The following is a 22,855-nucleotide window of genomic DNA, read 5'->3' as shown; positions in this document are numbered from 1 at the left end:
TAAGATAAGGCTTGAAAGAAAAATACCGATTTGGGGATTAATTTTGAAAGTTCAAACTAGCAGAATACTTGAACACTTGAATAAATAAACCATCCTCATCAACTGAGATTCTGATACACAAGATTCTATGACATAATAAACTTTTCAGAAAAGTGTGTTTTTCACCAACAACATACGAACTATATACACCATGATCACAGTTCACGAGTGACATATTTCCAAAAGAACGCAATCTGGAACATGGAATGCATGTTATAATCGGAACAATGCCATAAAACTATGGTTAGCGCTCCAGAAGAGATGTCTAAACTCTGTTTATTAGAAAATCTTGTTCATATATCACACACACGTGATGAAAACTAAAAGCAGTGTCTTTAAACCAGCTAATAGCAAAATAACACAACACATACATGAGTCTAACATTATAACAGGGGTTTTCTTCCACATAGGGACTATATGGATCACTCACTCAGAGACGGCACAGCTAATAATTAGTGGAAATTATTTGTATGAACAGTTCAAAGAATGGTGGAGAGGTGCAGAAAATTTCTCAAAGCGATTTCTGTCAGCTCCATCTGTCTTCTCCTCTCTTTCTGCTAAGAAATACACTGGTTAATCAGGGCCCGCTCTGCCTGAAAGTAAAAAAGAAAGAAAAAAAAAGAGAGAAACAGAGTTAAAACAGCATGTGGAAAACAAAAACGTCAGCGTTCAGTTAGATTGACCGGAAAGATAAATGCATACTGTGAGTTCAGCTAACCTTAGCTCCAGAGGCCTGCATAGTTGCCATGGAGGCCTGAGGCCAGTGGGCCCCCACCCACGAAGAGCTTCATCTCTGGCCAGTTGTAGCAGTGAGTGTAGAGTGCATTGGGGAAATGTATACCAGCAGCGTAATTCTCTAAGAAACCATTCTGGTTGATCCAGCCGCTGCCACAGGTGAGCTTGAGCTTCCTTCCAGAGGGCACAGGAAACATGTCTGGACTGGCTACAGATCTTTGCTCGAGGAACTTCTGGGCACGGATGTCATAGAAGAGCAGAGAACCGTGGCCTGTTCCCACGGTGACAATATGCTGGTGGACACTCAAGGAATGCACACCAATGCCTCCTTCTCGGGAGCAGAATGGCCGGATGTTCTGCTGGCTTTGGCGAGTATCCAGGAATGAAACATGACACTGGGATCCGACAGCATAGAGGCACAACTCATCACAGTAGGTGAGACACATGTTCTCCCTGGAGTAGGGCAGCCTTAGGGACATCAGCCTGGACAGGGAGCTCCTGGCTTTCCACAGGTGGAAGTAGCCATCCAGAGACACGGCTCCCAGCTCCTGGTTTTTGTTGCTGTAAGCAAGGGCTCGAACTTTGCGGTTACCAGGATTGGTTGTGACTTTAGGGATGGCCTCTATATCTGTAGGACGGATGTGAGCATATACTGGAAGGCCCGCATCCTCGTGCCCAGCAATGCTGCAATCGAACATGTCCGGATCCACCAGCCAGAGTGCCAAGGTGCCATCGCGGGAACCACTCACAGCCACAGTGTCACTCATCCAAGCTATGGCAAAGATCCAGTCCCTGTGGCCTTGGCAATCTCCTAGGCACATGGGGTCCAGCTTGGGCAACTGGTAGACGGCCAGGCTGTTGGGGTTTTCCCCTCCAGTGGCCATGAGGGTCTTGGAGGGATTCAGCTCCACGGCATGAATGCCACAGGACGGCGAGCCACGGGATTGGTCGGGCCCCCTGTCACTAATCAGAGGAATGCACCTGATATGGTCGGTCTTGACGTCGACCACAAAAAGCGTGTTGCACTTGGTGCCACACACCACCTGCCTGGCATTTAGCCACTGCGATGCGAACACCTTGTTGAGGGGGCCAAGTGCCAACTGGCGCTCCCTCAGCAGCTCCGGCAGCCTGAGGGCCCTGTAGCTGTGCAGGTCGCCCTCGAAGCCCGCCAGCCTCGGGTGGCCCTCGTAGCCCAGGGCCCGGCCCTTCAGGTAGTGCACCAAGGAATGGCGAGCCATGGGCCGCTGTGGCCTCTTGACCAGCAGCAGCGACCCCTCGGCTTGGCCTGCTTCGGCTGCCGCCATCTCCACCACGGAGGGAAATGGCGACGAAGAGCTCCCCGCGCCCTCCTTGGAGGCTTTCAGCTTCCTGCTACCTGTTTGCTGAGGGGCCATGGTGGTTGGCGAGCGGTTGGAGGGTCCTGAGGGCTTTGGCATCTCCTGTGCAGCTGGAGAAGGCAGCGCCGCAGTGTTGGCCTGAAACAGCGAATCGATGGGAGCCTGAGGCTGGGCAACCGAGCCTCAGAGAGTCTGCGGAGTCCTGAGCTCGTGGGCGGCAATGGAGGCGAAAGCTGCGTGGTGACCCAGCAGGCATTGCGCGCTCTGGCGGAAAGAGCCGAGACTGAGCGGCTAGAGCCGAGGGTGCGGTGCTGCAGGAGCTAGAGTGGAGCCACGGATGCCAGCCAGCTCAGCTAGTGGACTAGCAACAAGTCCCTGGAGGATAATGACAGGAGGCCGGGAGGGGCAGGTTCTGAGGGTGGTGTTAGAAGAGCAGGCAGGCGGTATGGGCTGACTATCAATGGCAGAAGTGATGCTCGGAGGTGTGGAAGGAAGGGTGAGCTTTAGGGTTGGGAGATCATGGCAATAGGGGGTAGCTCGTGCCCAGCCACAAGGGGATGGTAGGTAGTAGTAAAGCCAAGAAGATAGGAAAGCGATACAAAAGCTAGAAAGGAGCTTGGAGGAACGGGGAGACATCACTCTAGGGCCAGTAGTCCAGCACCTTCCGGATCCAACAAGTCAAACTCAGTCACCTTCTCTTCGGCAGCCAAAATCCTTTAAATCTCTACTGCAATATAATCTGAAACCCAATATGTCGTCAATCATGGGATAGACAGAGCCGTGATCTTTCCTGTCTGTGGAAGAACACAAAAGTGTGCTCATAAGAGTCTTTACTAAGGTCTTATATTGAACTTGGCAGAAAATAAAAGTGTTTGAAACTAGCAGTCCCTGTTCCTTTTAACAGCCCTTCTGCTGTTGGTAATTTATTTTCCACGAATCACTTTCCCCCTCCTCAAATGTTCTGTACTTCTGCAACACAATCATCCGAGCAGACCATGTCAAATGACAGAACATTGCGCCTCACATCCTGCCTGCCTATGATGATGCCCAGGCCTTGATGACTGACCACAGTCTTTAACGTCAAGTGGGTTGTGAGAATTGGCTAGGAAGTAGTGAAGTTGGGTATTTTGGAGATACCATCATCTCTTTTAGCTATGAGAACTAAGGAAGTGGTGGTAGAAAACTGCAAGTGAGGAGCTGGGGATACAAGTTCCCATCATGAGTTTAAGAGGTCCATGGCCTTAGAGAACACTGAATCTCTGAGTTAGGAATAAGAAGGATGGTCATGATTTTAAGGACATGCGGAGACAGAGAATATTCCAGAGGAAAATGAGCATGTGAACACAATGGAAAGAACTATAGTCGTCTAGCTCCTAGAAGCTCAGGAGTCACAGTGGAAAATTTCATATCGTTTATTTTATTTTATTTCTTTTTGCTTCAAGATCTCACATCTCATGACCGACATATACTTGGTAGTTTAGTCAAGTGTGACTTTAATTAATTAGGGATGCATTCCATAGACGCTCTTGCATAATACGGACTCTAAATATCTTATTTGCCCTCCACAAAATGTAGTTTGTTGAGAATGGGAGCCATGAATTAAATTTTCTGATTAATCATGCAGTTTAAGAACTATTTTGTCCAAATAGACTAGGGTCCCAGATAGCCAGTCCATGCAGTACAAACTAGTCCCAGTGCCTTTATCAAAGGCTGCTCAGTCAGCACCCACTGTCAGATACATTCAGAGAGTCTGGTTTGATCGCATGCACCTTCAGTCCTGGTCCAACTGGATTTGGTGAGTTCCCATTAAAACTGGAACGTTGAGGAAGTTTAAATTTTTGAATGGAAAAATAAATTAGAAACCTGATAAAATAAATAAATAAGTAAGACATTTAAGAATACAAAAAAAGAACTATTTTATAGTGTTCCGACTCCCAAACTCCCCAAAACAGTTTGCTAATTTTATTTTTACTACTTTTTGCAGTTTCGCTTCAAGGGTAAATTCCATGTACAAGCCATGTGTTGTTCTTTCCCACCATCTCAGTTAATCTGTCTCATCTTTGTACTCCCTAACATGCTCCAGTCTCAGAGTTCTGATCCTTTTCTATGTTATCCCTTTTATGGCAAAGGAAAATGTGAAATAGTTTGGTCTGTTCAATGAGAAATTATAGATAGTGCCTCATGGAGGAAACACTGAGACTCAGTTTGTTCCATTGTTACATAAGAGATGAACAAACATTTCAGAAATAAGAAAGCTATGTGAACAGGTTCAAGTGGTGTATATGAGTAACTCCTGGATTTTAATGTTCATCAAGATGACAGGAGTAACTTCATAAGTTGGCACCCCACCTTATATGGCTCCCTAAATATTTTGGTGCAGGTGACTTGGAACAATCTTATTAAGTATATTAAATGTAATAAATTTATAAAATAACATTCTAAAATATGACTTTAAATTTATAGTATACAAAATGCACTTACCCTGAAAGAATACTGGTTTATTTTAAATATTTTAGTGCCATTAAAATTGCATAATACTTGGTGATGTAGCCATTTAAGGATTTGGTTTTCTGTTCATTTATCTGTATTTTAAAACGGTGTTTCAGTTTATGAGTTGAAAGGCAGTCACAACTCAAAGATATTTCACAAAGTTTCAAAGATTTAATTAGAAACAGCCTATTATGTTTGAGTTTCGTAAATCATGCATATTTAATCCCAGTCAAAAACTGCAGGTATAACTTCTCTTTTATTTTCATATTATAATGTAATTATACTCTCTCTCTCCCCCTTTTTCTTTTCTTCAAACCTTCCCGTATATCCCTTCTTCGTTGCTTTCAAACTTATGGTCTCTTTTTTTCCATTAATTGTTGCTTCTGAAGTAGGTGTGTGTGTGTGTGTGTGTGTGTGACTTTTCTAAATGCAGAAATACAACTTCACAACTTTATCAGTCTGTATTGTGTTTCTTATGTTTCAGGGGTGACTGCTTGGTATTAGAAGCCAATTGGCGTGATATTTACTTGAGCAGAATATTTCTCCAATTCTCTGCAATCATTAGTTTCTCATAGCTCTTTTTCTTTCCATAAATTTTTCCCATTCTGGCTCATGTTTTAGGGATTCATATTGGTATGGCTTTCCAGTTGTAGCTTCTGGCATTTTAAATAATACTATAGTTAGTGAATTTTCTACGTCTTTGAACATTTTCATTATACTTGGCAATTTGCACTTCTACAAAGAAGTTGTTATATTTTGAGGTTCCTTATTTAGAGAGATTTTGAAATATGCTTGAAATAAAGGTTCCAATGATGTTTTGTTCATGTGACAGTTTACATTATAATTGTTAGCATATATTCATCATTCAAAGGGATGGGTTTCATGTTGTTATATTATTACACAGATATTCTCTTTTGTAATTTTTTAAACATTTCTCTTTTACATTTATTCATGTATTTTATGTTTGTGAGTGTTCTATTGACTTTATTCCAGAAGAGATCAGATTCCATTATAGGTGGTTGGGAGCCACCATGTTGTTTCTGGGAATTAAACTCAGGACATTTGGAAGAGCAGCCTGTGCTCTTAACTTTTGAGCTAACACTCCAGCACCATGTAATACCTTTTGACACTGGAAAAGCTGGCTATGGTGGCACACATTTCTGATCCCAGCATTCAGAGAGTTAAAGGCAGGCAGATATGTGAATTCAAGATCAGCCTAGTCTACATAGCAAATTACAGAATAGCCAGGCCGACATTGTTGTGATTGAAGCGGCGGGCTATGTTCCTAGCACCCGGCGGCCCGCACCGATAGCTTTACCCGAAATAATTACACGGAATAGTATTCTTTTAAACACTGCCCAGCCCAGTAGTTTCAGCCTCTTAACCCATTTCTAATAATCTATGTAGCACCACGAGGTGCGCTTACCAGGAAAGATCTTAACCTGCGTCTGTATGGAGTGGGAGAACCATGGCCATTCCCTGACTCAGCTTCTTTCTCCCAGCCTTCTGTTCTGTTAACTCCACCCACCTATGTTCTAACCAATAAAATGGGCCAAGGCAGTTTCTTTATTTTTTTAACCAATGACCTTCCGCCATCATTTCCCCTTTTTCTGTTAAAACAAAAAAAAGGAAGGCTTTAACTTAAACATAACAAAATTACATATAACAAAACAGTTATCAAGTAAAATTGCAAAATTTACATCTATTTTATGTTTATCATAACTAAGGAAAACTATAACTATAAATAAGTATTCTTAACTCCATCAAAGACTCCAGAAAGATACCTAAGCAAACAAGAAATAAGCAATTTCCAAACTCTAGAAATGACAGAGACATCTTGTTGCCTGGACAGTCACCCAAAGTTCCTCTGTACCGTTGGGGCATCCATCTTCGGCCTACAGGCCCATAGTTTCCAGCAGACATTTCCATGAAGCAGGAAATTTCAAAGGCAGTCACTATCTGCTTGTCCTGAAGAATGTCTTGGAGACTCTTTCATGAATCAGGAACCCCGAAAGATCATCTCACCTTTAAGCAAGTTCAGTAGTCCTCTCTCTGCGGGTTCTCTGTTTCCAGTTTATGCAACAGTCCAGGCAAGAACAGTCTCTTGCCCAAATGGCTATCAAACTCCATAAGGATCCTCTTCGATGCCCATCTTCTTCTTGAAGTAGATTGGTGCTGCCAGGAGCAGAGTGTCTCGTTGTCATGAAAAACCCTAAGTTATTAAAACATTTAAAATGCCATATACTCTAGCCTTTGAAAGATATGCCTATCTGAAATATATCCATGCACATCTAGAAAACCTTAACTAACGTGACTACAAACTTGACTATTATCAATGATTATCCATTAGCAACCTATATTTCCTATTATACATTACATTTTAAATGAACTACACAATCACAATACCTTAATCCATATCAGAAATACATATACATATAACAAAATTGACCTTAAAATCCATATCAATGAAAATTATTCGTATCTATATCATATCACCCTTTAAATGTAAAAGAACATTTATATAATATATTTGGGAACATGGGTGCAGTTTTTTTTCTCTCCAAAATGCTTCCTGCGGAATGGGGGCACTGTTATTCAGATCATTTAGAGTGTAACCTGTGTGCCAGGTTTATCTCAGTTGGCAGTTGAGTGAAGTAATTTTTTGAGGGTGTTCACAGCAACTTTTCAGGAGGTCGTAGTCTGTCATACCATATCAAGATAGAATCAATCCATATGGTCTGTTCCTCTGTGAAAACAAAAGAAGACCCTCTCCAAAGCATCGTGTCCTTAGACCCAAATTTTGAAATCGTAATACCCTTATATCCATTCTGGTTTAGCTTGGCAGCCCAAGTAATGAAATGTCTCTTAAACACAATGTACATAATCCAGACTCTCTGTGAATTTTCCATTTTTATGTGGCTTATTTTTCTTTATTTCTTTTAATCTCTTAACTCTCGGTACTCTGTCCCTTTAAAGACTTTACCCTTTTTTTAAGACAATAACTTTATTCTTTATATTCTTTTTCTTCTCTCTCCCAAGACTACGGACATTCATCCAACAGTGTAACAATCTGTTTTATTGTGAATCTGTAATTTTCTTTTTTTACTATCCAGGAGCACTTTGTTTTGTGCCTTTAAATCACTAAGCGCTTAAGAATCTAAGCTGTGACAATTCCTAGGTCAAAAACAGGTACTGCCTGCTTGCCCTGCCCAGTCCAACATGGCAGAGCCGCTCGTGTCTCTGATCCTTGCACATTGCACCAGTAGCATGGTGGAGCTGCTTGTGCCTCTGAGCCACAGCACACAATGACTTCCTTTTAGGCACACAGTGAGTCTTGTTGCCATCAAACAAATCGTAGCACTTTACTCCAAATGCTCCATTCAAAAGCTCTGTCTCCGGCAGGAGCCAGACCGAGATCGCAATGGCGGCACAGCCCAGAAAGCCGGCATTTTAAAACAGCGAGATTTTTCCTGCTGCTGAGTCAGGAAAATTTCAAAATGGAGGATGTACCATTTTGTGCTAGCTCTGGGGCTGCCAGGTAGGAGTGGCACTCAGCACTTTAATTCAGAGACTGAGCGTGCAGCACAGAAATACTTTTCATCCAAGTTACAGCCAAATCTGACATGCAGAGCACTGTGCAGTCTAAAAACACATTTCTGTATGGCGGCAGGAATCCACCATGCTCTTCCACCTGCCTAAGCCTGACTTGGCCGGCTGCCCAGGTGCAGGCGGGCAGCACTGAGCCATCAGCAAGTACTCAGAACTCTCTCCTTCAGATCCCAAGCAGGAACACAAACATCTAGTCCCATAAAAGCCATTGAAATGCTTTAAAGCCAGAGTGCAAGCTGGCAGCACAGCCCCAAGAAGCTGCACTTTAAAATGACGCCGCATTTTTTTTTTCTGCTGCTGTTGCCTAGTCAGGAAATCTCTCTTAGCTCGCCACCAACAAACAGCAAGAATCTGTGTTAAACACTCTCTCCCTTATTTTTAAGAATTCTCAGGTTTTTAAGTGGAATTAGTCCATCACGTCGGGTGACACTCTGTTGTAATAAGAGCGGCGTGCTATGTTCCTGGCACCCAGCCGCCCGCACGGCTAGCTTTACCTGAAATAATTACATGGAAACTGTATACTTTTAAACACTGCCTGGCCCAGTAGTTTCAGCCTCTTAACCCATTTCTTATTATCTATGTAGCACCACGAGGTGCGCTTACCAGGAAAGATCTTAACCTGCTTCTGTCTGGACTGGGAGAACCATGGCAACTCCCTGACTCAGCTACTTTCTCCCAGCATTCTGTTCTGTTAACTCCACCCACCTATGTTCTAACCAATAAAATGGGCAAAGGCCGTTTCTTTATTGCTTAACCAATGAAATCAACAGATTGATATATGACACTTCCACATCACTTACAGAAAAAAGGGAAGTGATTTGGGAGTGTCATATATCAATCTGTTAATTTCATTGCTTAAGCAATAAAGAAACTGCTTGGCCCTGATAGGTTAAAACATAGGTGGGAGGAGTAAACAGAACAGAATGCTGGGAGGAAGAGGAAGTGAACTCAGAGACGCTATGCTTCCCTCTCTGTGCCAGACGCCATGAAGCAAGCTGACATGCTGAATCTTTCCCGGTAAGAATGATGCTACACAGAATGCTAGAGATGGTTTGATCAGGATATGAGAATTAGCCTGTGAGCGCTAGAGATAATGGGCCAAGCAGTGTTTAAATTAATACAGTTTGAGTGTTATTTCCGGGCATAAGCAAGACAGGCAGCCGTGGTGCTGGGGACACAGCCCTGCCACTCTAAATACAACATCACATAGTGAGATCCCATCTTTAATAAAACAAACAGACAAACAAAAGGTGAAGTGGCACATGGCTGTATCATTGCACTAGACAGACAGAGGCAGAAAGACCAGAAGTTCATGGCCATGGGTTAGTAAGATGGCTCAGGGGTAGATAGCACTTGTTTCGTGAGCCTGGCAACCTGAGTTCCATCACAGAATCCATGTAGGGTGGAAAAAAACCCTCCTAAAACTTGTGCACCAACAGCATACCAATGCCTGTGCTTGCTTGTGTATACAACAGCAATGATAAACCAAGCCTTTCCAAAAAGTTCCTCAGCCAAACCAAGCAAACAGAACACCACTGTTTTTCTCTGTTCAAGTGAATTTTGTATTTCCAGGTTCTGGTCCCCTCCAGTGGGGGCAGTTTGGTAAACTAATGAACAAAATAAGCTTGGGCTGGACCCGGGGAAAGAAGGCCAGTCTGGCTTGAATCCTCCTGCTTTATTATAGAAAGTACAGGAACCAGCCCCACCCACAACAGTGAGCTAGACACCATGGAGGTACTGTCCAAAAGGCTGGACCAGGAATCCTGGGATCCATGAGGACAGAATAGAGAGGCTGAAGATGGAGAACCTGCCCCAGCTTCTCTGATCTAGGCCACAGAGCTCATCACTCAAGAGCTGCAGAAAGGGAAGGCTGGGTGCCTATGGCGCTGTGCTCAAGACTAACAGGATAGGGTGCCCATCCTTTTCCAGGGTGTCTCGGGTGAGTATGGCAGTTAGGAAGTCGGGGACAGAAGGGAAGGTGGCTCGGTGTGTAAAGTGCTTGTCGTGCCAGCATGAGGGACTGAATTAGAGTGCCCAGAACCCACACAGAGGTATGCTGCATCGTGCTCAAGACCCAAGTGTTCCTATGGCAAGGTCAGGCAGAGACAGAAACAGGACTGGTGAGCCAGGCATGTGTAGCAGAGAACAGTCATGATGGAAAAGGGGGATACTACATCTGAGGTTGACCACTGACTTCCACACTGACCTCACACATCTACAATGTATTTTAAGGAAACAAAGAAGGTTCAGGAGCCTTCTTTTCTCACAGAGACATTGGACAGAATTTTCTTTCTGTTTTTAATACCCCTATAAAATGGGAAATACTCAGGGCAGGGGGAGGCACATTCTGGCCAGGGATTTTGAAGGGACTGGACCTTCTGCTCTTTGAAGTAACATGTCCCCTGCCTGTCAGAATGGTGTGAAGAAGAAGGCAGCTGAGTACCTGAAACAGGCGGAGACCCTCCAATACACTTGCCTTGAGGGGGACCCTTCCTTGGATTTCAACTCCAGCACTGCCAGCCTCCTCTGCTCCTTTCCTTGGCACACGGTCGTTTTTCCCCTGCTCTTGTTACCCACAGACCTTATCAGTATTAACTGGATCAAGTATGAGAAAACCTAAGATTTTGCAGCTCTGACCTGCCTGGCTCCTTGGAATCAGTCTTGAACTTCTGGTCCTGCCTGTCTCTGCTTTGTGTGAGTCGCATCTGGGCCACAAATCTGTCAGTTCACCCACCTAGAGCCAGGGTCTGCAGCCTGTAGTCTGCACCAGACCTGGCACACTGTCTTTCTTTGTAAGACTGTCAAGCTCCGAGGGTTTTTTTTCCTTTTTTTGTGTGTGTTTTTTGTTTTTGGGTTAATGGTTGGTTAAAAGGAAAAGGATTCTTTGACCAATTTATGAATTTTAAATGTGTGTGAATAAAGCGAGTCAGAACATAACCAAGACCTTTTGCTTATACTGTCTATGGTTGATTTTACATTGTACCAACTGAGTTGAGTAAGTTGTGCCTAGAAAATCCTGTATGAGTGTTGTGGCCCATGACTTTAATCCTGGTACTCTATTGAGTTAATTCAAAGTCAATGAGCCAGGGCTACAAAATGAGACCTGGTTTCAATACAAAACAAAACGCTTAGCAAAGCTATCTCCAGGGAAACAAATAAAGAACAGGCCCGAGGCACTAACTAGGTTGTTTGTTAAAGAGATAATGGAGAGATAAACAAAGCAGGGTTACCTATTTTGAGAGCCCAAGTCCCAAAAGCTGAAGTTTACTAAATTGCAGAAGATCTGAGAGGGTGTGGGCTCATCACTTGACTACAAACTGGTGCATCATGGGAGAGTTTACATGGCCCGGAATGCGGAGGCCAGGCACAGTGGATGATGGGAGGCATTACTGAAGCCCGCAGAAGCAGGAGATTTCCTGCATGCTTTGCCGGGTCCTGGAAACCTGAGTGAGCTGGGACAGGCCAGCCCCACTGTGCCCAGTGTGTGCCTGGTGAGTGTTCACATGTTCCCTGAACCTAAGGCAGAATGCTGCCCTTTGCTCTCCTACTGTTTCCTTTTCTTCTAAATAGCTGCTTTCTGGATTCACGTCATCCATCTTCTGATTGTTTGTCTACCTACATACTTTTTGTGTATTCATAATATAAGTGTAATGGAAAAATTAAAAATCTTACAGGATCCCTGGTTGCAGTAGGCAGGAAGGCAGCAGAAATGCTGTAGGTCCCGAAGCAGTGTGATCAGGCCATGTGGTGGCAGGCAGAGGGTCCTGTGAACAGCTAGTCCAGGCAGAGATGGCTGCTGGTCCTCGAGCAGTGGCTGTTCCCAGGCATGGAGACACGTGGCTGGTGGGCAAGAGACAGAAACATGGATAGGTACGCCATGCCGAGTGAGGTTGAATATTTATTCAGGGGGTTATGGAGGGGAAGGAAAAGGGGAGAAAGTTGGAGAGAGAGGGGGGCAGAGAGAAAAGATTGAGAGTAAAAGAGGGAGAGCGAGAGTGGGAGAAAGTTGGCAGCCTCTCTGAGAGAGGGGGCAGGAAGAGAGAGTGGGGTAGAGGCTGCAAGAAGAAAGTGAATCAGCGTGGCTTTTCTCTTAAAGAGACAGAACATTATATTCCCATCTCTTTTTTATAAGAAAATGCAGGAGATTAGCATCAAAGGTTAAAGAAATTGGGGCAGCAGATTCTCAAGACTGCTTATTTGTAGTTTTCATCTTTGGGGCAGAGGAACCTGAGAAGGCTGAGTGCTGGCCACATTCTGGCATAGCTGGTCTATTTGCTCCTGTCCGGTGTTTGTGGCATGGAAATGTCTGGTATCTCTTACACCTGGTTAAGGTATTGGCAGAACAGAGGACAAAGTTAAATTAAGAAAAATAAATTAGGATCAGGGAATTGGGGGGGGGTATATTTAACCTGTTTAAGGTCTACCCTTCCATTCGGCTCCCTGGAACTAGTTTTAGACAGATACCTTGCATAAACAGTAGCATATTTATGTCTTAATGACTGTGACAGGTATTTTTGCACAATGAAAAGTATTTTCACGATTATACAAAGCATCATGAGAGAGAAATTTGAGCTGAAATTTGTTTGATGAGGTTGTATTTTTTAAACTGACAAAACCTCTCAGCTATGAAACTGCATCAGAGATCTTTGAGAAGGATAACACTTTACTTGAATTACTGATTAGAAAATGGCAAAGAATTTACTTGGTTGGCACCCAGAGCACCCTCAGGGTCCTCCGTGGTTGCAGAAGGCTGCATTTGCCTTTTGCTATTTAGCGCAGGGCCTGCCAGGCTTCAGAAGATCCTGTGGGTTGAGAAATCTGTAGGAAGACAAGCTTACATTGACCTGAGCAGCTAGCCTGTTGATTCCAGTAATTTTGTCCATGTCAGGAGATCTTCAGTTTGATCTTCAGTTTGAGATCTTTCAGACGAAAGGCAGTTTGGCCCAGTGAAGATGGACATTGTTGTGTGCCCATTTGTCTTCTGTCTTTTTTTTTGAGGAATAAGGGTGCTGCTGCTGCTGCTGTTGCTGCTGCTATTAGTAGCCAACCTGTCTCTTTTTGTTATGAAAGTTTTTAATGACTAAATATTTAAATATCATACTCCCCCCATCTCATAACAGTTGAGGGCTGTTTATTAGGTTTAACTACAGTATAGAATCTGCCTGGAAGGTTGGGTCTATGCTTGACTGTACTGGCTCTTAACAGGTAAGATTTGCACTCGTAAAAAGGCAGAAAGAAGAAAAAGCTGCTTGCAATATAAGGTTAATGGCAGAACTGACAATAGACGAGAAAAGCTTAATATATTTTAAATGAGGAATGGATTAAATATAAGGTATTTTTGTGAGAGACTTAAAAGTACATACCCGTTTAAAACATAAGACTTGGTTTTTTTTTTCTGAAATGAGATGAAATGAACAATTATAATATTTAATAGTAAGCATGGGTTATTTAATTTACATGTATGAACACACACACACATAGAGTGAACAGGAATTGGGCAAAGTAGACGCTCTTTGTAGGCCCTACCAAAGGCATGCCAATGGACAAAACATCATGTGAAAGAGTCAACAAGAGGAATTTAGTGAAAACTGGGGTCAAGGCAGGGTATATTTCAGTTAAGGTGGGAGATCACGGTCACCTGACCTAAATTGGCGGTAAGGTAACAGAGTTAACACTGGAGAACCAGGCAGGGAATACCTCAGTAAAGAGTCCAGAACTTGGTCACCTGACCTAGCTCTCAGCCATGATGGTGGCAAAGTCACCTGACCCCAATCAAAATGGCAGCAGTCACATATTGTATGAAAAAGCAACAACTTTTGAGCTGCAGGTATTTTAAGCTTAATAAGAGAGACATGAAGGTCTAATCCGCCCTTTGGCTGAGCTACCATGCCTAAATCGCAGAGTCGAGCAAAGGGCTAGAACCGAAAAAGCTGCACCATGCCACAGCTGGAATTAAAAAAGTCCGGGGACGGAGATGGGTGGCTGCTACCCACAGCTGAAATTGTGAAAACCCGCAAAACACCACTAGGCACACTCTGAGATGTCTCTCAAATGTGGGCAGGATGTGAATCCGCATGTGACCTTCAGGACTCATCGGGGAGCATCCCTCCAGGCCATGAGTGGGAAGGTAAGGCCTGGCTGGATCCAGTAGTGACTGGAAGCCAGAGAGGCTAGAAGCCATTCTTGGCTGCGTTTTATGGTTCTGCCCCATACAACATGGTGGAGCGATGTTCACTGCCTCTGCAAGCCATGCTTTCTGCCCCAGCTCCAGGGATGATGCAGCGGGTTTATGTTGCCATTAAGTGCCATTAAGCACTCTGTTCACAAACCCCATTTAAGTGTTCCATAGCCGGACCTCCCAAAAGAGCCAGAGACATTTGTGCAACCAGCACAAACCAGGAAGCTGGCTATTTTTTTTTTTTTTTGGATTTTTCGAGACGGGGGTTTCTCTGTAGCTTTCTTGGTTCCTGTCCTGGAACTAGCTCTTGTAGACCAGGCTGACCTCGAACTCACAGAGATCCACCTGCCTCTGCCTCCTGAGTGCTGGGATTAAAGGCGAGCGCCACCACCGCCCGGCAGGAAGCAGGCTTTTAAAAGAAGCTATGCCTCTGCTTGCAGCCAGCTAACACAGTCTATCTGGAAAAAAATGCAGCCACCAAGAAGCTGCACTTGGCTCCTGTTTTTGTGGATCTAGAAGCCCTCTTTTTTTCTTAAGTTTTTAAATGTCTTATATGAATTCACGCCCCAGATGGTGGGTGCCATTTTGTAAGTGGAGACTGTTTGTTTCCTGGCCACCCAGACCCTAATAATCACACAGAAGCTATATTAATTACAACACTGTTTGTTCAATGACTCAAGCGTATTTCTAGATAGCTCTTATATCTTAAATTAACCCATTTCTATTAATCTGTGTATCACCATGAGGCTGTGGCTTACTGGGTAAGGTTCTGGGCATTCTGGCATCTTTCCCCTTTGGCAGCTACATGGTGTCTCCTTGACCAAGTCTGTTCTCTCTATATATCTCTTCCATCCTGGCTATATTCTGTCCTGACATAGGCCAAAGCAGTTTTCCTCATTAACCAATAAGAGTAACACATACACAGAAGAGCATTGCTTATATACAATGGGTTCTTGAGTCTTTCAAGATAAAACAAAGCATTTTTTGAAAAATATATATGAGAGAAGAGAGACAAATGAATACACTGAGTTAAATTTTTTATGTGAAATTTCCAAAATAAGAGCTTAGTTCTATATTCTAAAAATGAGAGTATCAATTTTCCATTCTGTCTTTTTTTGTGTCTGTTTCTGTCTCTCTTAGGTACACACACACACACACACACACACACACACACACACACAGAGAGAGAGAGAGAGAGAGAGAGAGAGAGAGAGAGAGAGAGAGAGAGAGAGAGCCATTACATTACTGTTTGATGGATACTTGGATTGATTCCATGGCCTGGTTATTGTGAATACTATGCAAGTGCACATGGGAACACGGCAATTTGAATGTGGTACTGATGTTATATGCTTTGCTCATAGACTCAAGAGAGGATTGCTGGGTCATATGATATATCTTGTTTTAACTGTCTGAAGGATGTTCATATTTTTTCTCTATAGCATATAATATCCACAAAAGAGGTAAAAAAATACCTTGGTTTTCTCCGTAGCATGTCCAACACTTGCTATTTCCTGTGATTTTTTTTAATTTTTACTTTAAAACTTTTTCATATATTTTATCATATTCTTCCCCTCCCCCAACTCTTCCCAGAGATGTCTCATGTCCCCCCCTTAAAAAGAAAACAAAACCCAAACCCAAACAAAACAAAACAAAATCCCATAAACAAAGACCACGCAGTCTGTTTTGTGTTGGCCATTTACTCTTGAGCATGGGGCCTGCCCTGCAGTGTGATTAATACACTCACTGTCACACCATTAATGAAAACTGATTTGTTTTTCCCAGCAGCTATAAATTGCAAACAGCTTTATAGTTAGGGGTGGGAATTTGTGCACTCTTCACCGTCTCCATCCTAGAATTTTGTCTGGCTTGAATTTGTGCAGGTCTTGTGCATGCTGTCACAATCCCTGTGAGTTCATATGTGCATCAGCTCTGCTCTGTTGTGGTTTTTGTTTTTATTTATTTATTATCTATTTTTGATTTTTGAGACAGGGGTTTCTCGGTAGCTTTTGCTTCCTGTCCTGGAACTAGCTTTTCTAGACCAGGCTGGCCTCGAACTCACAGAGATCCGCCTGCCTCTGCCTCTGCCTCCCGAGTGCTGGGATTAAAGGCGTGTGCCACCACCGCCCTGCTCTGTTGTGGTTGTTAATAGTAGCCATTCAACCCATCTGGGGAAATCTCACATTGTGGTTTTGCTTTGCATTTCCTTATTGACTAGTGATGTTGAGTACATTTTCATATACTTGTTGTCTATGGAACTCTTTTGTCCATTTTTAAATCAAATTATTTGGGAGTTTTTGTTTGTTTGCTTGCTTTTTGCTACTGAGTTGTGCTAATTCATTGATATTTGAGATATTAACCCCCATGAAGTTTATAATTCACAAATGTTTTCCCCCAATCCAAAGATGGTGATTTTGTTTGTTTGAATATTTCCTTTTGCTATGCATAACATTTATCGTTTGAGGAAATCTTTTATGCTTTTTCTGTCTAAAGTTTTGATGTGATAACTAAAAGTGCTCCAAGAACAAAGTGAGGGTCAAAATTCTTATTTCTACACATAGATGCATAGCTTTCTGAGTGCTATTTGCTGAAAAGACCATACTTTCCCCAGTTTTTGTGGGTGTGGAGACTGGTTTCTTATATGTTTTCCCCATCCCATTGATACACACCTTGATGCCGATGCCATACTTTTGTTTGTTTGTTTGTTTGTTTGTTTGTTTGTTTGAGACAGAGTCATTCTATGTAGTCCTGGCTGTCTTGGAATTCACCATGTAGACCAGCTATGCCTTTAACTCGGAGATCTCCTGCCTCTGCCTCCCAACGCTGTGATTAAAAGCATGCTCCACTATGTGTGTTACTCTTTTGATCATTATATCTGTGTAATATATTATGAAATCAGAAAATATAATGCCTCCAATTTTGGTTTTCTGTCTCAGGGGAGGGTTTTGGCTATTTGTGGCTCCATGGAATTTTTTTTTGGTTTTCTTTTTTCTATATTTTAGTAATCAAAAATGGCATTTATACTCTGTGAGAACGCTTTCCTAACTGAAACGCTCATCAGTCATGAATATTGGGTCCAAGGGCCTTGCTTACTGCTCCATAGCTTCACTTGAGCACATAACTGACTTATCCCTAACTCTTGTTATGGTGAAGTGCCTCCCCACTGAAACCAGATAGCCACTGCCACCATACACATGGTCAGCCTGCTTTTACCAATTCAAGCCCCCCTGCCACCCCCACAGCCCTTCATGTTCTTGCCTTGTACATAAATCAATCTTGCTCCAGTCCAGTCCAAGCCAAGAAAAAGCAGGATGCAATTGTAACATCCACAAAATTAATTGAACAGATACATTTACTGGAGTCATTGAAGGCGGGGGGATGACAGCACAGAACTTCCCCCAGCTGTTAGAGGCCACAGGCCCCACCTTTTCCTACTCTGTGATTCATTAGAAAGGATCTCATCTACTGGCCACACTGAGGCCTACTTGCCTCAGCTTCTTCCTTCCCAGGGACCCCTGATACACCTCTTTACAGAATGATGGCATCTGGAAGTGTTCTTTCTTTTGGGGGAACTCTCTAGAAGAATCACCCACTGTAGGGTGATCCTGAATTATTCTGGACACTGGAAAGCACTGAAAGGAACATCTTGCCAAACTGAAGAACTGTTGTCACAAGTAATAACAAAAGTAACAAGAGTGGAACATTGAATCTTGGTTCTCTGAGCCCATCCAACCTTAGTCCAGGTCTTCGTGCCCTCCCCAGATTGTAATCAGTCACAAGACGAGCATCAGGCAGTCGCTGATTGCCATCACCCATACTTTTTTGCTGGTTCCAAGGGCTTGTCTTGGGATCTCTGTAGAGCACCTTCTCAGGTAAGAACACACACATCTGCAGGGAACAAGCAGCAAGTTGCTGGCCTGTTAGTATATCAAGAAAGCTGTCCAGGAATACACAACACGAGATAGGAGCAGAGCAAATAGGGCCTTGGCTAGCATGGAAGTTCACAACACAAGCTGGGCTACGGTAGTGGCTAGCCGGGTAAGTCAGGGACTGATATACTTTGCCTAGGGTGTGATGGATGGGAGAGCTAGTATTAACGTGTGTATTCACTGAATACCTGGGTCACTGTGAGTAGACCCAGGGAAGCATGAGATTCCCAAGACAGTGTCATAAACCTGCCTGGAGATGCTAACTGGGTAGAAGAGCCAGGCAGTCAAGACCCTTATGAGAGACTATTTCTTCCTAATCTCTCCCAGGCCAGGGGGTATAGCAGATATCTGCATGCCCGCTCCTTTACTTTGGGGCTGACCCTTCAGCAATACTTCTAGGCTGGTACAAGATGGGGTCCTCTGCCTTATGTTCTCCTACCTAGGCAAGGCTGCCCAGCACCCAGCCGGGCCGTCCTGGACACTCCCTAAGATTACTGCCCATCTGTGCTGAGAGAAAGAAGCTGAGTCAAGGAGTCACCATGATTCTCCCACTCCAGGCAGACGCAGGTTAAGATCATTCCTGGTAAGCAAGCTCGTGGGCTACACAGATTATAAGAAATGGGCTAGTCCAGGTGCGAGAGTTAGCTGAGAAAAGGCTAGATATAATGGGCCAAGCAGTGTTTAAAAGAATACAGTTTCCGTGTATGTAATTATTTCAGGTAAAGCTAGCCGTGCGGGCAGCCGGATGCTGGGGACACAGCCCGCCGCTCCAAATACAACAGAGAGGGGGTTTGTCAGGGCCAGTAAAACCCTCCCAGAATTTGGTACCTTCTAGGAGCAGAATCCTTTCCCCTTCAATCGCACAGCCAGGATTCCCCGGGCTGTTCTCCAGGTTCTCCCGCCAGCCAGCTCCCTTGCTCTCTCTAGCCTTATAGTTGCACACTCATGCAGACCAGTGTACAGATGCAAGCTTAATGCTGCTCTCTGCAGTGCAGATTTAGCGCGGGGGTGTGGTGACTCTGGAGTGTGGATCCTCTACCTCCTAGTCCTCCAGAAGTGGACTAGCCAGGCCATTGGTGCAGGAGGGTCACGTGACAAGGCTGTCTCAGCCTGGGACCTCAGGTGACATTACCAGTCTGGTCACTGGTGACGTCATCGGCTGCTGACCTCCCCCCACCACCACCACCACACACCTGTGCCCCTGGCACAGGGGACAGAGTGCTCAGGGGTCTCCACAGAAGGGCACCAAAAATCTGTGTTGCCCCCTCCAGCTCTGTTTCCTGATCAAGGCCAGGGAGCAGGGACTCTGAGGGTTTTTGCCCTGGTGAGTCCCTATCTGGACCTAGTCTAGTGACAGAGCTGGGCAAGCAACACCTATTCTAGGTAGAGTCCCTGGAATAGATAGATAGCACATAAGCCCACACACCCCATCCCGCCACTCCCCATGGAGCGTGCACCATCTGGGTGATGCCCATCCCAGTGGAAGGGGCTGCAGGCACTTTCACCACTGTGGGGCCTGCATGCCTTCCTGCCCTGGGTGCCAGTGGCCAGCTCATAGGAGGGTCCAGCACTGGCAGGCCTTTCCTGCTCTGCATGCTGTACATCCAGCTTCTTGAAATGCTGCTTTTGAGATTTGAAGCCCAAACCCTTAGACTTGTATCTTACTGGCTGTCTTTGGGCCAGTCCCTACTGCTTCTTGTGGCAGAAAAGTTTAGGGTTTCTGGGAATTCTGCCTAAATTCATATAGGAAGCACTGTGATGGTGGTGAGGTGTTCAACTTTTCCCTGCTTCCTGTGTTGATAGACTTCCGGGCTCTGGGGCATGACTCTTTCAGTGTGAGGGTGGCATGGGTGGCTGAGATCCCAGAAACCTCCCTATGGTTTTAACATCCCCACCCCCACCCTCCATATCTTCTGCTGCCTGGGCTAGACATCCACTCAGAGCTGTGCTATCCTGGCTCAAAACAGTTTCAGACCCTGCCAGTCTCACCACTCTGACTCTCTGCAGTCACCAAGAGTCCAGAGCCACATGCACAACATTTCTACCAGTGAGAGAGAGGGCAAGCAGGTACACAGAAAGTTATTATGCCTCTGTGTATTCTTTCTTGGCCCCTTTTTCTTTCTTTGGGCGTCAGACTCCGGCCACTTGACTTTCACTACTGTAAAGGTTTCCCCAATGGTGTCCACCTCACTCACACTGACTTGGCTTATTATCGGGGACTCTATTTAGGCTTTTGTCATGTTGGACATATCTGTATGCATCAGAGTGCCCATTTGGATGCCCCTCAGGTCTGCCACCAGCATTCTACCTGCCTTCCTGAGCCTCTGGCATGGAGGAAGGCTTTGGGGCATTTGACCAAACATGACGTTGCTGAAACTTGAGCTGTATCCAAGTAGACATCCATTAATCTACTACTGCCGTGAGGGGGCAACCCATGTCCTCTCCCATTAGCAGTGTGGGAGTGTTCATCTGTATCCTACATCCCAAGCAGCCTTTCAGCCTTGACCATTGAACACCCCAAGGGGAGAATTACTATCTCATGCATTGACAAGTGTTTGGTATTTCCTTAATAGGTTATGATATTGTGCATCCTCTTACAATTTCATCTTCCACTCCTGGTTCAGCTTCTGTGAATCTCCTTTGCCCCTTCCTCATGCCCAGCTCTGTCCTACAGACGGGTCTTGGCCTGTTTTCAGGAGAAAGTTTCTAGTGTCAAACCTGACGGTACTCTCATTGTGTACATGCAACCAATGCCCAAACAGGTTACTTGATCTCACACTTGGACTTCAGTTTGTCATGTGTGGTTCTCTTTCTTGCCCCTGGAATCTCTTCTATGATTATATACAGCCTGAAGTCTAGTGCTTTGGGAACAAGAAAAAATTTTAAGTTTTCTGTTACAACCCAACTTTGTCAATTGGCCTAAAGTACCTAATCACTCCCTTACTCAGCCTCCAGAGCCCGCACTGTCTGTTCTCACACAGGCCAGTTACTGCTGTTAATGTCTGATATGAGAATTTCTGTCTAATTAAATTCCCTGTTTGACCTGTCATTGATCATACAATGAATACCTTGTCTTCTTTCGTGGTTGGAGGTAATTTTCCTGGGGTCTTTCCTCAGAGAAGGCTCTCCCTTGGGAACATAAATATGCAGGATGGTCTAGTGTTACCAGCTGGCCCAGTGGGCTTACAAACAGATAATCAACACATTTTCCAGTTTTTAGGTTGGTCACTCCTTTCCCTCTTTCCTTCTCTCTGAGAGAGGACTTTGCTTCTTTATAGAGTCATTTTTCTCCCTCTGCTCTAGGACATTGGTAGTGACACCTCAGTTGTCTTCCTTTGTTTCTTCTTTGTACACAATGTCTCTATGTTTCAGCAGTTAGTAGCTTTTCCTTCTCTAATCTTTCCTTTCTTGGTTTCTGGGACACCCCTTCCTGCCTTTGAACTGACCTTCTGCCTCTTTTCCTGCTTCTCAGCTGAAGTTATTCTTCAACCTCTCCACCTCTTTTTTTTCTCTTCCTGTTCCTTTGTTGGAGCTCAGTATAGTGTGGGTAGTTCAGAGATGTTCTATGCTGGTAGTGATCCCTCCTCCATATCTGCCCATGTGAATAAGAATGTCCATTTGGATGCCCCTCAGGCATTTAACAATTGAGATGTTTCAACTAGGGTGCTTCAAGCACCTTTGCATACCTGTTCTTTCCCTGTGCTTCACCCACCTATACAGATGCCGTCTATCAGGTTACTTCAACAAAGGTGGCGAACATATTCCTTTCCTTTCCTTTCCTCTCCGCTCCTCTCCTCTCCTCTCCTCTCCTCTCCTCTCCTCTCCTCTCCTCTCCTCTCCTCTCCACTCCTCTCCTCTCCTTTGTTGTTCCCCTCCAAATACTATTTCACTCACTACCAAAGGTTATCAATTTTACGAACAAGGACAGCCCTTCTTTTCCATAGTTCCTAGCCTGGTGTCCTACTCTTCATGCCTGTACTCTGACCCCTCTACCTGCCCATCCTTCTTAGTAGCACTTATTTCCATGTCGTCACCAGATAAATTATGGAGAGCTCTCTGCTTTTGAGTATTGAGAACTCCCTCCTAGAAAGCAAGCAGGTGCCCTTACTAAAAGGAGCCTTTCCTGTCAAAAATCAGCTTCAAGAAAACTTGTACATTCCAGGGTAGGAGCATGAGGATTAAAATTATTAGGCAAAAGGAACAGAGATATAGGAGAAATAAGAGACAGAAACAGAACAGCATCGGGAGGGACAGTCAGGGAATACTGAATCCACCTCACTTATTTTCCACAGGCTTATAATTTAGTCCAAAGGTGGAAAGGGGAGATAACAGACTATATTAGCATGACACAAGGAATAGACTTGAATTTTCTGACTTTGGTAGAGGTATCTACTTCAACACTCAAAATACTAATTAACCATACCATAGGTCAGCATGTCTCCTTTGTGGACACACCTGCTGTCAACAACTTTGAGATAGCAAAAATAAGCTCAATCTCTGGCCTTCAAATAAAGTGGAATGGGATGACATCTATGTGTGCC

General features: G+C 44.3%; 1 protein-coding gene across 1 annotated transcript; it reads right to left on the bottom strand.

Moving 5' to 3' along the window:
* Window positions 1-758: 758 nt before the first annotated feature.
* LOC142841426 (DDB1- and CUL4-associated factor 12-like protein 1) lies at window positions 759-2,168 on the bottom strand. Its single transcript, XM_075958266.1, has one exon. The coding sequence runs from the start codon at window positions 2,166-2,168 to the stop codon at window positions 759-761; it is 1,410 nt and encodes a 469-aa protein (XP_075814381.1).
* Between the last annotated feature and the right edge of the window lie 20,687 nt (window positions 2,169-22,855).

The sequence above is a fragment of the Microtus pennsylvanicus genome, chromosome X (assembly GCF_037038515.1).
Source record: "Microtus pennsylvanicus isolate mMicPen1 chromosome X, mMicPen1.hap1, whole genome shotgun sequence".
Taxonomy (NCBI): Eukaryota; Metazoa; Chordata; class Mammalia; order Rodentia; family Cricetidae; genus Microtus; species Microtus pennsylvanicus.
Note: the sequence above shows the minus strand (reverse complement) of the source record. Positions and strands in the feature narration are given on the sequence as shown.